We start from the raw sequence: 14,349 nt of genomic DNA, 5'->3' as shown, positions 1-14,349 counted from the left end.
GATGGATGGATGGATGGATGGATGGAAGGGTCCTTAAAGATCATCTAATCCAACTCTCCTACCCCATTTAGGCAACAAGGAAAATGAAGCTTAGAGAATGACTAACTCAAGGTGATATAGGTAAATGCTAAGCAGCAGAGTTGGGATATGAACCTAGGTCCTCTGACTTCCAATCCGGTTCTCTGTCCACAGATCAACTTGTGACTAATTTCCAGTGTACCACCTGCTCTTCTAGAAATTATGATAAAACGTACTACTTTTCAAGGAAGAGAGAAGTACAGATGGCTAAAAGAAAGTTTAGAAAGTGGTTGAGGTTCAGGAAGGAGTTAAATGGAGTCTCTGTATTTATACGTCCTCTTCCCTTCCCTTCTCAACACATTTTTATTGAAACACCATTAGATAATCTTGTCCTTCTTGAGGACAGAGGAAGTCTTTTGCCTTTCTTTATATTTCCAGTGCTTAGCACAGCACCTGGCACATAGTAGATGCTTAAAATGCTTATTGACTAACCTTTGGAAAGGCCAATCAGCTCCCTAGGTAGTTCTGGACCTCATTTTCCTTGTTGGTAAAATGGAGTGGAATGAATTGGACTATGGACTAAGACTATGAACACATGAGTTGATACGCCACATAGCAACACCCAAAGGATGTTTCTTGCCCTTAAGATTTATAGTCCAAACCTCTCCCCAAGGTCTCTGGTAAAGTAAGAACATGATGGAAATCACTATACTCTTACATCTGGAGTCTACAGAAAATCTCCTTGGACTGTTGGCAGCTAAAACCAAGAGCATCCTAGGACAGTAGGAACTCTAGGGAGCTGTGGGGTTCCCTCCTGCAGCTTTCCCAGCCACCATAATAAAAGTCACTTGTGCATGGTGGGTCTATAAAAATGAAAGCAAATTTCATTGCCTTTCTAGGCCTCGGTTTCTTCATCTGTAAAACAAAGGGGTTGGAGTGAATGATCTCTAAGACCTAGCTCTGACATTATGTTCTATATACCATTCTAACTCTGAAATTCTACGCTCCAAGGTCCCATTCCATGTTCTAAGTTCCTTTCTAGCTCTGACTGACATTCTATGTTTTAAGATGCCTTGCAGCTCTGACATTCTATGTTTATATCTCAACATTGCAAGAAATCTAGTAAACTTAAAAGTCTCACAAAGAGTAAAAGGATAATTAGAAAGCTTGCTAGCTTTGTCTTGCTTGTTAGTTTATAAATTCTCTGAGGGTAGGTATGTGACCAAGTAAAACAAACACACACACACACACACACACACACACACACACACACACACACACATCCTTTACTTTTTTTGTGTTGTACATTGCAATGAGTCAGGAATGAGTGAATCTTCATTTAAGAAGTGCTGAATACCAGTTCTAGTAAAGTGACTAATTCAAGTGGTCCCAAGAACCTTCTTGGGATAGCTGAGCTGAAAATAGTTAAACCAATGGGTCTTAAATCTCTTGGACTGCATGGGTTTGAAAGTAGAACAAAACAGCACAGGCTCTAAAGCAGTAAATATTCATGAGGCAATTACCCATTGAAATAATTATCTTTGGTCCAAAGACACTCTGACCAAAATGGGAGTTTAGCATTTATCAAGCTTGAGTCCTCTACAGTGAGAAATATACACATAGCCCATTAAATGGTACTCTAACACTTATTATGAACATCAATACATTCCAAAAGTCTCTTTGGTGTTTTGGATTGTACCTATTTCCAGCTTTATAGCACTTCACCACTAAAAAGCATTTTACTAACTCGTTAGAGTATTAGTCCACTTTATGAGGTAGGTAGTATGAGCTCTATTATCCTCATTTTATAGAAACAGAGGCTCAGAAATGAACTTATTTTCCTAAGATCTCACAGTTAATAAGGGATGAAACCAAAGCTTGAACTTGAGACTCTCGATTTCATGACTAGTTTTATTTCTATTGGACTATAAGCTCCTTGTGGGCAGAGACTATGTTGTTTTTCACCTTTGTATCCCCAGTGCCAAATACCATCTATTGCCCACTGCAAATATTTAATAAATGTTGAACCAAATTTGGACTGTACTATAATGTCTCCAGCATGTCTAGTCTAGAACCTTATTCTTAAACAGTACAGCTAGGTCCCGATTAGTTTGAATAATGAATCCCCATGAAGTAGTCCCATTATTTGAATTGGAACTGGATACTTCTATTGGGCTAGAACTAAACACCATATTTTCATATAATTACATTTCACACTATTTAAAATATAATGATATATAAAACATGATGATTGGTTCCATCCCAATGGAAATACCCAGTGCAGATTCAAATAATGGGATTTCTTCATGGGATTCATTATTCACAGAAATTGGGACACAGTTGTATTCCAGAGGAACTCTGCGCAAGTCTCTTCCTCTCTTTTTTGGGCCTCAGTTTCTTTACTTGGAAAATGGGAGGGTTAGATGAAATCACAGTTAAGTTTTCTTACCGCTCAAATATTCCATAATCCCATTTCAAATTTCTAAAAATTAATTTTGTCTGTGTTTCAGGAAGCAATGAGTTCTTCCATTTTCCATCACTGGAAATCTTCAAGTGGATAGTAGATGACTATTTGTTGGGGGTGCTACCAAAGAGAGTTAGTACTCAGACAAGGGTTGGATTAGATTAACTCTAAGGTCCCTTTTAACCCAAGACTGACTCTGGTCCTCTACTAATGATCAGAACATAGGGGTTAGTTACCTTATCTCTCTGAGCCTCAGTTGCCTAATCTGTAAAACAGTGATGGCAACACACCACTCAACTCAGAGGGTTATTGAGAATAAAGTACTTGACAAAATCCAAAGTGCTATGAAAATAAAAGTTACTTTTATTATCATCATCATGCTCATCACCATTTTAAGGTCCAACTAGGGTGGAAAAAGAGCCCTGGATTCCTGGTTTCCCACCCAAACTGTGCTCTCCCATTACACAGTTACATAAGGCAGCACGCTGTACTGGAGAGAGTGCTGGAGTCGGAACAACTAGAGAGAATTCTGGCTCTGCTTCTTTCAACTTGGGAGAACTTGAGCAAGTCAATCTCCCTGGGCTCCAATTTCCTGATCTTTAAAATGAGGACAGATGAGGCAATCACTAGAATTCCTTCCAATTCAAAATCCTACGAGTCCCTTAACCATAAACATACACCTTAAGGCAAATGCTATTACAAGTAGTAGAAGGAGTGAGGGGGGAGGGACAGCAGAAAAAGATCTTGTTCCCCAAGATACTAACCTGAAAGTATTTACTCTACACATGGTTTTCTTGCTGTAGGCTGCACGCAATAAGTATTTCCTTTGTACCGATGAATCCATCAATTTCTCAGAGTCTGGGAGAAGAGACAAGCAACGGCATCCTCCCTTCTCCCGTGGACTTGACAGACCCCCATGCCACGCAGTTCCCCTCTGGGGCTCCCCCAGCTAGGTTTTGGTCAAGCTGAGCCGTTGAGCAGTCACTAGTTTCCTTTGCTTTCTGTCTGACTTCCTGTTGCTCAAGGGGTATAAGGGGAAAGGGGGCGGGGAGGGCCACTGGACAGCCTCATGTAAATCCCCACATTTCCTGACTTTCCTCACACAGTGTGAGGAATCTGAAACTTGAAAGAGTGCTGGCAGCCAAGGGCTAGCTCAATTCTACTTATGTGAAACACACATACGCACACGCACACACACACAAAAGCCAAACAGCTTTTGACACTTATTTCATTGGGGGAAAAGTGGGTGGGGGAAGGGTCAGAAAAGGCTGAAAGGAAAGAAAGATTATAGACAGCTTTGTAACAAAACGATGAAGCTATGGATGGAAACCCTAGTATTCAAAGCTACAACCACATGTTTCCCATTCTCTTATTGTTTAAATATCAACCAGCTAGCCTTACTATATTCACTCATTTTTTTTTTTTTTTATAAAATGAAAGTGTGTGGGAAGGGGAAATTGGCTAAATCCTATGCAGAGATGGACAGTCATTCCTTGCTGGTCCCCAAACAGTAAAGTTTTAAGTACTTTCTCCCCCAACCAAACCACTATACATGAACCTCCAGGATAAAACCTTTAAGGAGAAAAAAAATGTGCCTGTCCATTTATCTATCTAATCCCCATATTACATTCCTTCAGCAATTTCATAAGCTAACACCAATCAAAAGGCATTCAAAATCCTTCATAACCCATCTCTCTCCTGTCTTTCCAGTCTTATACCGTTCTCCTTCCTCATAACCTCTGCAATCTAGTGATGCTGGCATCTTTGCTGTTCCTCAAATTGTCTCGTGTCTGGAATTGTCTCCTTCCCCATCCCTATCTCTTAGCTTCCCTACCTTGAGTCCCAAATAAGATTCCATCTTCTACAAGAAGTCTTTCCCAATTCTACTTAGTGCTATCCCTCCCTTCTACGGATTACCTCCAATTTTCCGAGTATATGTCTTTTTTGTGCATAGTTGTCTACATATCAGTTCCCCTATTAGATTGTGAGCCCCTTGAAGGTAGGAACTGTTTTTTGCCTTTGTATCCCAGTGCTTGGCATGGTGCCTAGCATATAGTAACTGCTTAATAAATGCTTGTTGAATGACAATAATAAAACAAATTTATAAAAATTCTATTCAGGAGAGCCAACTTGATTAGAATAAAATCATGGAAATGGATAGGCCCTTTGGTTGCAACTACTCCTGTTTCAGAGTGCAAGAATCTCTACAGCAACTCTGACAGGCTCTGCTTGACCACCTTTAGCAACAGGGAGGTCAGTCCCTAATAAGGCAGCTAGTTTCTCTGATACCTTTGATTGTTAGGAATGTCCTATAAATATAAGCCAAAATCTTCTTTCCTATATATTACACTCATTGGTCCTGGGTAACAATCACTCACATTTCTTTCTTTTCTTTTCTTTTTTTTGGGGGGTGGGGGGTGGGTTATGCATTGGAAGCATCAGAGTTAATTGACTTGCCCAGGATCACACAGCTAGTACCTGTCTGAAGCTGGATTTGAACTCAGGTCCTCCTGACTCCAGGGCTAGTGCTCTATTCACTGCACCACCTAGTTGCCCTTCACTCACATTTCTATAGCACTCAAAGGCTTATAAAGTATTTTCTTTATACCAGCCTGGTGTAGGAAGTGCAAGTATTGTTATTCCCATTTTACAGATGAAGACACTAAAGCTCAGATAGGTTAAGTGATTGGCCCCGGGTCACCTGGATAATAAGCACTGGATCTGGGATGTAAATAGAGCTTTCCCAACTCCAACTGAGATGTCTTCAGGGTTCTCTTGGCCACACTAAGTGGAACAGAATAAACCTTCCCACTTTCACATAAGCGTCATTCAGGTAGATACTGGAAGAAAGATATTTTGTTTTTCCTTATACCTTAGCTAACCAATCACTCAAATTCTAGATCCTGTGCTTATAAATACTGCATTATTCACTTAGTCAAATATTTACCAAATACCTCTTATGTGCTCAGGTTAAAGCTAGGCAGCAAGAGATATTAAAAAAAAAAAAGATATAGTGCCCACTCTAGAAGCTTAGAGTCTAGTAAGAGAGGCAAGATATGCACACATAACACAGGTCAAAATAAGAAGGCAAAAACTCAATTTGGCTTGGGAGTCATATGGTCTTGTGTCATTGGACTCTTGGAGACAGTCTGGCTTGGTTCTGGGGCACTTTCCCAAATCTACTTCTTGACCCTCGATGGTTCGTACTTACCAGGTACAGAAACAGAACAAGTCCACCCAGCATACAGGTAGTAATGAGACCAAGACCTCCCCTGTTAGAAGACTGACCCAGTCCCTACCTAACCCCCCCCCCCATCTTTTAACCCTCCTGGGTTGAAATCTACAACCTGAGGATTCCTGCCTTCCAAACTGTGCCCAAAGAGCTCACAGCTAGTGTACACTTGGTGCTCCCACCCGTGAGCAGAAAAATGAGTAGTAAATTAAACAAAATTAAACACCAAACAAACAAAAAACCAACAACCCTGCAACTAAACAAAGAACCTCAGGATGAAAAGACCCTAAGGCAGGAAGGGGTTCTTAATCTTTTTTGTGCAATATTGACTCTTGACAATTCTGGAAAAGTCTACAGACCCCTGCTCACAATAAAGTTGTTTTTTTTTTTTTTGGCTAGGCAATGGGATTAAGTGACTTGCCCAGGGCACACAGCTAGTAGGTGTTATGTGTCTGAGGCCGCATTTGAACTCAGGTCCTCCTGAATCCAGGGCCAATGCTCTATCCACTGCACCACCTAGCTGCCCCCATCACAATAAAGTTTTTAAATGCATAAAAAAGGATTACAACGGAAACCAATAATATTGAAATATAGTTATGAAAAATTTTAAAAACAAATTCACAAGCCCCAGAATAAGAACCTTTGCCCTAAGGGCTAAGATTCCTCCAGAAATCCCAAGTTGAGGCATCAATGGACAGGGAGACTAGTGAACTGAATAATCAATCTATTAAGGGAATTAGAGGACAGTAATACAGTTTAAAAAAAAAAGATGAAGTGAAACAGCAACTGCAAACAAAATCTACAAAATCAAAGATCGATTCATAATAAAAAATAAAATTGAAGAATAAACTCAGGAAAAACAGAACCCACCAAAAGCAACTAATGAATATCTGAGGGAAAAAATACCAGATTTGGGAAATGAAGTAAGAAATATAAACATTAGTTTCTGAAAAAGAAAAGAAATGATATATCTAATAACCTAAGTGGAGAGAATTTTCCACAGCAGACTAGATCAGGCAATACTGATGCAGTGGAAAGAATACTGAATCAAGATTCAGAAGACCTAACTTCAAATTTTAGATCTTTTCTTTATTCCCTATGTCACCATAGGAAAGTCACAACCTCTCTGGGCTTCAGATTCCCCAACTATAAAACGAAGGGGTCAGTATCAGTGACCTCTAAGGCTCCTTCCAATGTATAAATCTATGATCCTAGGTAGACAGAACATATAGGATCCCAGCAAGGTGAGACTGATCCTAGATTTGATTCATCAACACAAAACCATAAAACTAAAGCATTACAAAGACAAAGGAAAAATTACCTAATTGTCAAAAAAAGGAAAAGTCATTTAAAGAAATATTCATAGGAGCAACACTGGGCTTTTCAAAAAACATCAATGCACAAATGTCAAAGTTGGACAAAAATATTTTTAAATTTTTTTGAAAATAGGACTGGAATCCAAAATCATGTGCCCTGAAAATATGACTGTATTGTTTGAAAACAGAATCAGTCAACAAGCATTTATTAAACACTTACTATGTAAAGAACACTAAAAATCTGTATCTGTTATTTGGAAGGCACTTACCATAGATAATGAAAGAGGAAAATAGAGTTGGGGGTGGGGAGAGAGAAAGGAGTCAACATTGCCAAAGGCAAAGCCTCTCTAAACTAAAAAAGAAGGTTAATCTTCAGGGAAGCATATGAATTAGCAATAAAAAAAAATTAAAATGTTTATTCACATTGTCCATTATTCACATGTTTAATACATCCATGAAGTCTTACTCCAATGGCTCATTGTGGTATGGAGGTGACCCTCAAGTCTGAAAGACTATTCTAGTGGGAAAAAAAGCTTGGGTTGGCAGGTATTATGATGCTTTAAAACCCAGCAGTATTATACCACTAAGCAGATGGCATCTGCTTTCCATGACCTAGCTAAGTATAAAAAAAAGCTCAACACCTATAGGTTGGCCGTAGTAAGCCATGAAAAATAAAAATACCAAGTGACCACAGTCCTATAGAGCTCACTTTCACTTCAGCAATGACTGTGCCAGTGGTGGAGAAAAATGGGGCAAAGGAGGCTCAGAATCTCATAGTTTGGGGACATATTTTATAAACACCGATTTAATTCTAAATATGAGAACCTTGTCTAATGACCATTATGGTGACTTAATACTGGGGGGGAACTAAATTCTATTGATATGAATATTTTTTTTTTTACTAATTTATTTTGAATTATCAACAATCATTTCCATAAGGTTTTGAGTTTTACATTTTTCTCCCCCTCCCTCATCTAGACGGTGCACAATCTGATACAGGCTATACATATACATTCCTATTAAACATATTTTCACACTAGTGATGTTGTAAGTAAGAATTAGAACCAATAGGATGAACCACAAGAAAGAGGAAACAAAACAAAACAGACGGGGGAAAATAGTAAATAGTATGCTTCAATCTGCATTCAAACTCCATAGTTTTTTCTTTGTGGATAGCATTTTCCATCATGAGGCCTTTGGAGATGTCTTAGATCTTTGTTTTGCTGGGAAGGGTTAAGTTTATTAGTATTAGTCATCGCACAATGTGGCTGTTATTGTGTATGACATTCTCCTGGTTCTGCTCACTTCATTCAGCATCAGACCATACAATTCTTTCCAGGTTTTTCTGAAGTCAGCCTGTTCATCATTTCCTATAGCACAATAGTATTCCATTACATTCATATACCACAACTTGTTCAGCCATTCCCCAATTGATGGGCATCCTCTCAATTTCCAATTCTTTGTCACTACAAAAAGAGCTGCTATAAATATTTTTGTACATGTGGGTCCTTTTACCAATTGTATGATCTCTCTGGAATATAGCCCTAGAAGTGCTATTGCTGGGTCAAAAGGTATGCACATTTTTATAGTTCTTTGGGCACAGTTCCAAAATGCTCTCCAAAATAGTTGGATCGTTTCACAACTCCACCAACAATGCATTAGTGTTCCAATTTTCCCACATCTTCTCCAACATTTATCATTTTCCTGTTTTGTCATGTTGGCCAATCTGATAGTTGTGATGTGGTATCTCAGAGTTGTTTTGACTTGCATTTCTCTAATCAATAGTGATTTAGACTATATATGACTATAGATGGCTTTAATTTCTTCATCTGTGAACTGCCTGTTCATGATATGAATATTCTTGCCATAAATGAAACCTGAAAACAAGGAAGATTTAGCTAAATGGAAGGATGCCTTGAAAGTTCTCCTTAGAGAGACAAATAGTAGATTTTCTTGTGGGTCCAAAGGCAAAGGTCACAATGTAAAAAATTATGAGATACTTGGTCAGCTTGTACTTCAATGCTCAAGAAAAAACATTTTCAAGAAGATCATGATGAAGATCCATGTAGTTACAATAATAATAATAAAAAAATAGCTAGTATTTATATTATGCTTCAAGGTTTGCAAAACATTTTACAAATGTTATCTCATTTCATCCTCACAATAAACTGAGAGGTAGGTGCTATTATTAGAGGCAGTTTCCTTAACTGTAAATGGGTATAAGAATAGTACCTACCTCCCAGGCTTCTAAAGAGGATTATATGAGATATTATTTGTAAAATGCATAGCACAGTGCCTGCTATGTATGTAGTAGGCACTATATAAATGCTTATTCCCTTCCCTGTTATTATCCTCATTATTATCCTAAGATAATATCCTGAGAACCTATGGCAGAAAGCAGTTAACTGACTTGCCCAAGATGATGTATACAAAGAAATTCTGTGAACAACTTGAAAAGACCCTTCAAATTAAATCAATACATGCTATAATACTCAGTGGATTTAATGCAAATGTGGGCATAAGGGAAGACAGTGAAACATGTTGGCAAATAGGCTTGAAATTGAGAAATTAATTAAAGGCATCAAAGGCTTAAAGACTTCACGGGAGCCTTACACAAACACATCATGAGTGCTTTCTTCAAAAAGAAACTTGATAGGAACTAGACATGAGAAAGATTAAATTACACCTGTTTGCCAAAGGTATTTGTCCATGCTGTGGGGGATATCTAGCACAGAATCCAAATGTGAGGGGGATTCTCCTATAGATAGTAAGGTCCTCCCAATGTTTGTGTCTGTAAATGGCATTAAGTACCAGAACACTGTTAGGCTTCCCAAATGAAATCCATGATCACTTTAAAGAGTTTAGACTAGCTTCACAGAAAAACCAAGCAGATAAAGAATGCCTATTGTCCAGGCTATGATCTACAGCTGAATGGGCAACCCAGAGAGGTGGTCTGTCCATCTGTCCATCTGTCCATCCATCATCTATATATCTAATTTATCTACCTGTTTATCTACCTGTCTATATCTATCTATCTAAAGACAGTGAGGTTTTTTCCATTTTGCAACTGGATTGTCTTTGAGAAATAAATAATTATTTTAATAACCCCAAGCTTCTCCCTGAACGAGGGCTTTTTTTTTTTTTTTTTTTTTTTTTGCTAGGCAATGGAGGTAAGTGACTTGCCCAGGGTTGCACAACTAATAAGTGTCAAGCATCTGAGGCTGGATTTGAACTCAGGTCCTCCTGACTCCAGGCCCGGCGCTCTATTCACTGTGCCACCTAATTGCCCCCAAGGGCCATTTTTTTTTAACACAACTTCTAAATCAGATTTGTTTATATATATACTTTAATACCAGTCCCTTCACAATAACCACCCCCATAACTGTATTTCACATTTTAAAAGTTATGCATAACCACTTCTGCAGTGACTACAACCCATAGTATACATCACTTTCCATTACTAATTGCTGATTTGTTGATGGAAAAATACATGGATACTTTAAGATATTAAAACTAGCACAGTCCAGGTGTAGTTGATTTGAGAATGGTTGTCTTTTACTTCTCTTCATTTACATTTTTATAGACACTGCATGGGAGACACTCATGATGGAAAATGCTATCCACATCCAAAGAAATGAATGCAGATCAAAGCATACTATTTTCTCTCTCTCTTTTTTTTTGCTTTGTTTTTTCTTGCTCGTGGTTTTTCCCTTTTGTTCTGATTCTTCTTTCACAATGAGACTAATGTGGAAATTTGTTTAATATAATTGTACATGTATAGCTTATATCAGATTGCTTTTTGTCTTGGGGAGCTGAGAAGGGAGGAAAGGAGAAAAAAATCTTATAAATCTCAAATCTCCAAATCTTATAAAAGTGAATGTTGAAAACTATCTGATGCAGCCGCTGCAGTGGTGAGCATGAGACCAGCTCAATACTCTTAACCTGGAGGCGCACTGAAGAGGTGGGAGACAGCGAGATGGCAGAAGCTCTGTTTATTAAGTGCTACTAGCTTTCTTTTATATCCCTAATAACACCTGATCAAAGCATGATCTCCACGATAGCCAATCACCAAATCTGCTGGACACCTGCAGCCCTCGTGTCAGGGGTATGAGTAGGGTTTTTCTCCCAATGAGAGGAGAGCTGAGCCAACTGTGGGAGCTGCGTGTCAGCAAAGGAGAGGTCTTGTGAGACTTCCTTGTTTTTGCCACGCAACAGGCTGTGACCCTCAGCTTCTGCCAAGAGAAGCTAGAACTCCCATGGGAAAATTCTCCCAACAACTATCTTTACATATAATTAGAAAAAATAAAATACTATTTAGTGGAAAAAAACAATAAATGCTTTTAAAAAGTGCTATGTGAACATTAATTGGTACTACAACCAAATTCAAAAAGATGGTTAAAAAAATGGAAAAATTCCATGTTGGAGGGGCTGAAGGAAGACAAGTATGCTAAATGACAAGCTAGTGAAACAATATATTGCTCCAACTACTCTGGAAAACAAGCACCATACAAGAATAGCTCTAAATTTTTCATAACCTTTGACCCAGAAATCCTTTACTGGTATACTCCAAACAGGTTAATGACAAGAAAGATGGGAACCTACCATTCAGGCAATAAGCATTTATTAAGCGCTTATCAGGTGGCAATCATTGAACTGTTAAGAGCTGGGGATACAAAGAAAAAGCAAAAAAATCTCTGCCCTCAAGGAGCTTACATTCTAGGGAGGATTGTGTACATAATAGCTATATGCAAGACACATACACCTAGCAGCATTATTTGTAATCGCCCTTCCCCCCCCCAAAAAAACTCACCCCAAAAAACAAAAAACTGTCTGAAATCCAAAGACATGCCCAACAGCTGGGAAATGACTGAACACATTATAGTATGTGACTGTGATAGAACATTATTGTATCATGGTGAATGAGGAATTCAGAGACACATGGGAAAATTCATGTGAAATGATGAAAAGTAGACCTTCTAGAAGAGCAATATACAGGAAAACTACCACAATGCAAACAGGAACAACACCAAAAGACAAACTTAGGTCAAAGGCAACAAATAAAAAAACTTACGTCAAAGGTGACAAATAATGTTGGTACTAGAGGAATAAAGCTAAAATGTGCACCCTTCCTTTCTGTTAAGGACTGGTAAATTATGAAAGACCCAAGTGTCATGTACAGTCAATCACAATCACACTATGAGCTAGTTTTGCTTAATTGTTTTTGGGGCATTTTGTATGTCTATGTGTGTGTGTGGGGGGGCTGACCAAGTGCTATGAAATGTTTATAGTGTCCAAGTAAAATGATCAATAAAATTTTTTATTTAAAAATAATGGAAATAGTCAGGGTATTTTTCCAGGGGAAAAGGGAAGTTGAGACGTTTGTGCAAGATCTCTGGATGAGTCAATCACCCTTCAAAAACTTCCCAAAATGGAGGTAAAGATGAGGCAGAGATGAAACAAGAAATCCCACTTCCTTTTGTGACAAAAATAAAAAGAAGCACCACAGAGAATCTTAGAAAAAAGGCAATAACATGATATTTTGGATTGTTAGATGGCTCCTGTTTTCTTGCCCTATAGTCCCAATCCAAGGTGGGATGGGAATCAAATGAAATTCAATTTAGTTTTGTAGAAAAAAAAAAGAACATCAGAAGGAGAATTTATAACAGAATATTAGAGAGGAAGGGGGCTTAGAAATGACCTACTCCACTCTCATTATTTTACAAATGAAGAAAGTGAAGTCCAGGGAAGAGAAGCTCCTTTCTAAGGTCACACAACTTTAATGAAAATATTTAAACTTATTTCTAGTCAGTTACATGCTAAATTAAGCACTACTTTAAATATATGAAAAAATCAATGCCAATACTCTCTCTCTCTTGTTTTTTTTTTTAATTTTTTTTATTTTTAGGCAATTGGGGTTAAGTAACTTGCCCAGGGTCACACAGCTACTAAGTGTCAAGTGTTTGGTCTGAGGCCAGATTTGAACTCAGGTCCTCCTGACTTCAGGGCCGGTGCTCAATACTCTCTCCATCAAGGTTGATCACACATCTCTCCTCACCATAGCTGACTTGTCTTTTTGGAAGAGGACTGTGGTCAAAAAGATACATCACTTGATAGTCAACTCTCAGTGATGAGGCTCTCAAAAGAATTTAGGTAGGCTGGTCTTTGAATCAAACAGTCCATCACTGGTGGAACTAACTTGAAAAGAACCCTAAAAACAAACACACACCCAAATCCTATTTCCCCACATAACTTCGAAATCCTCAGGGATTGGATTTGTATAGTGCCTTGTGAGGATTAGTAAGAGTATTTAGCCTATTTACTGTAAGAAGCACTAATAGTATTATCATCATTGTTACTACCAGGATAAATGGTTTTATTAGTGATAATACTACTAATAAAAACAGGTCCTTGTAAACAGGTGAAGTTTTGTTTGTTTAAAACATTTGTCTGGCTTTATATAAGGTTCTGATTCTCTACCTGTCTAGGGAGGAGAAAGATTAAAAATTGTTTGATTACATTGCCTAAGAGCAAGAACACGGCTCAGCGAGTTACTAATCTGAATCACTGTATACCAAGCTCTGGAGCCCTGGAGTTCCCAGGAGTGCCAGGGACTTGAAACTATGTTTCTCTCTTCCTTTGAATGAATCAATAAATGAAAAAGTATTTGTTAAGTATTTACTATGTGCTGAACAACGTGCTCTGTGCTAAGGATATGGACAAAAGAAAAGAGACATTTTTTCCTCCCCAGGAGCTCACATTCCAATTGGCGAAGATAATACCTGCAAAAGAGTGCAGTTTCAGACAGTAGGGAAAGCCCCAGGTGTTCTTAGAATATAGGCCAGATGCAAGTCCCAGGGATCCTTAGGGTGCCCGGGTCTGATCACACTGTCCAAGGGCTTAGAGGACACAGTGTTAGGTAGATGGTAAAATGCCCAGAGGTTCTACTCACTTGATTGAAACAGTTCTCCCCCAAGTTATCAATGAACCAGATGATCATTGGGATATAACATATTGGCATATGGTAAGGCTTGCTGGTCCTTTTCTATCTCAATGAAAAGCTTATATATAGCTAGCTGAGTATGTCCCTCTTCCTACCCACTGCCCCGTGGGGTCTAACTGGATCAGGAGACAAGGGACAAAGGGAAGGCAAAAGGGAAGTATGCCCTCCTGGCAGCTCTACCTATCAATGACTCCCATTCCTCCTAACCCCCATTCTGGTTCCTAACACTTTCCTCCTTTACTGACTTCAATGATGAACTCCTGCAGCCAATTTCCTCTTGTCAATTCTCTTATAGTCAGTTTCCTTTCTGTATAATGAA

General features: G+C 38.5%; 1 protein-coding gene across 3 annotated transcripts in view; it reads right to left on the bottom strand.

Moving 5' to 3' along the window:
* Nucleotides 1-14,349, bottom strand: part of SH3BP2 (SH3 domain binding protein 2) — a 110,859-nt gene that overhangs the window by 35,219 nt on the left and 61,291 nt on the right. Inside the window, exon 1 of one of the 3 annotated variants that reach the window (XM_027836085.1) lies at nucleotides 3,247-3,489. The exons of the other annotated variants lie outside the window; for them this stretch is intronic. Within the exon in view, the coding sequence (XP_027691886.1) occupies nucleotides 3,247-3,326 (80 nt within the window). The 5' untranslated portion in view covers nucleotides 3,327-3,489. Of the gene's footprint in view, nucleotides 1-3,246; nucleotides 3,490-14,349 lie in introns of those variants that run through there. 3 annotated transcript variants of the gene reach the window in all.

Source organism: Vombatus ursinus, unplaced genomic scaffold (genome assembly GCF_900497805.2).
Source record: "Vombatus ursinus unplaced genomic scaffold, bare-nosed wombat genome assembly UNPS02014818.1, whole genome shotgun sequence".
Classification (NCBI taxonomy): domain Eukaryota; kingdom Metazoa; phylum Chordata; class Mammalia; order Diprotodontia; family Vombatidae; genus Vombatus; species Vombatus ursinus.
This window is presented reverse-complemented; position numbering and strand designations above follow the sequence as displayed.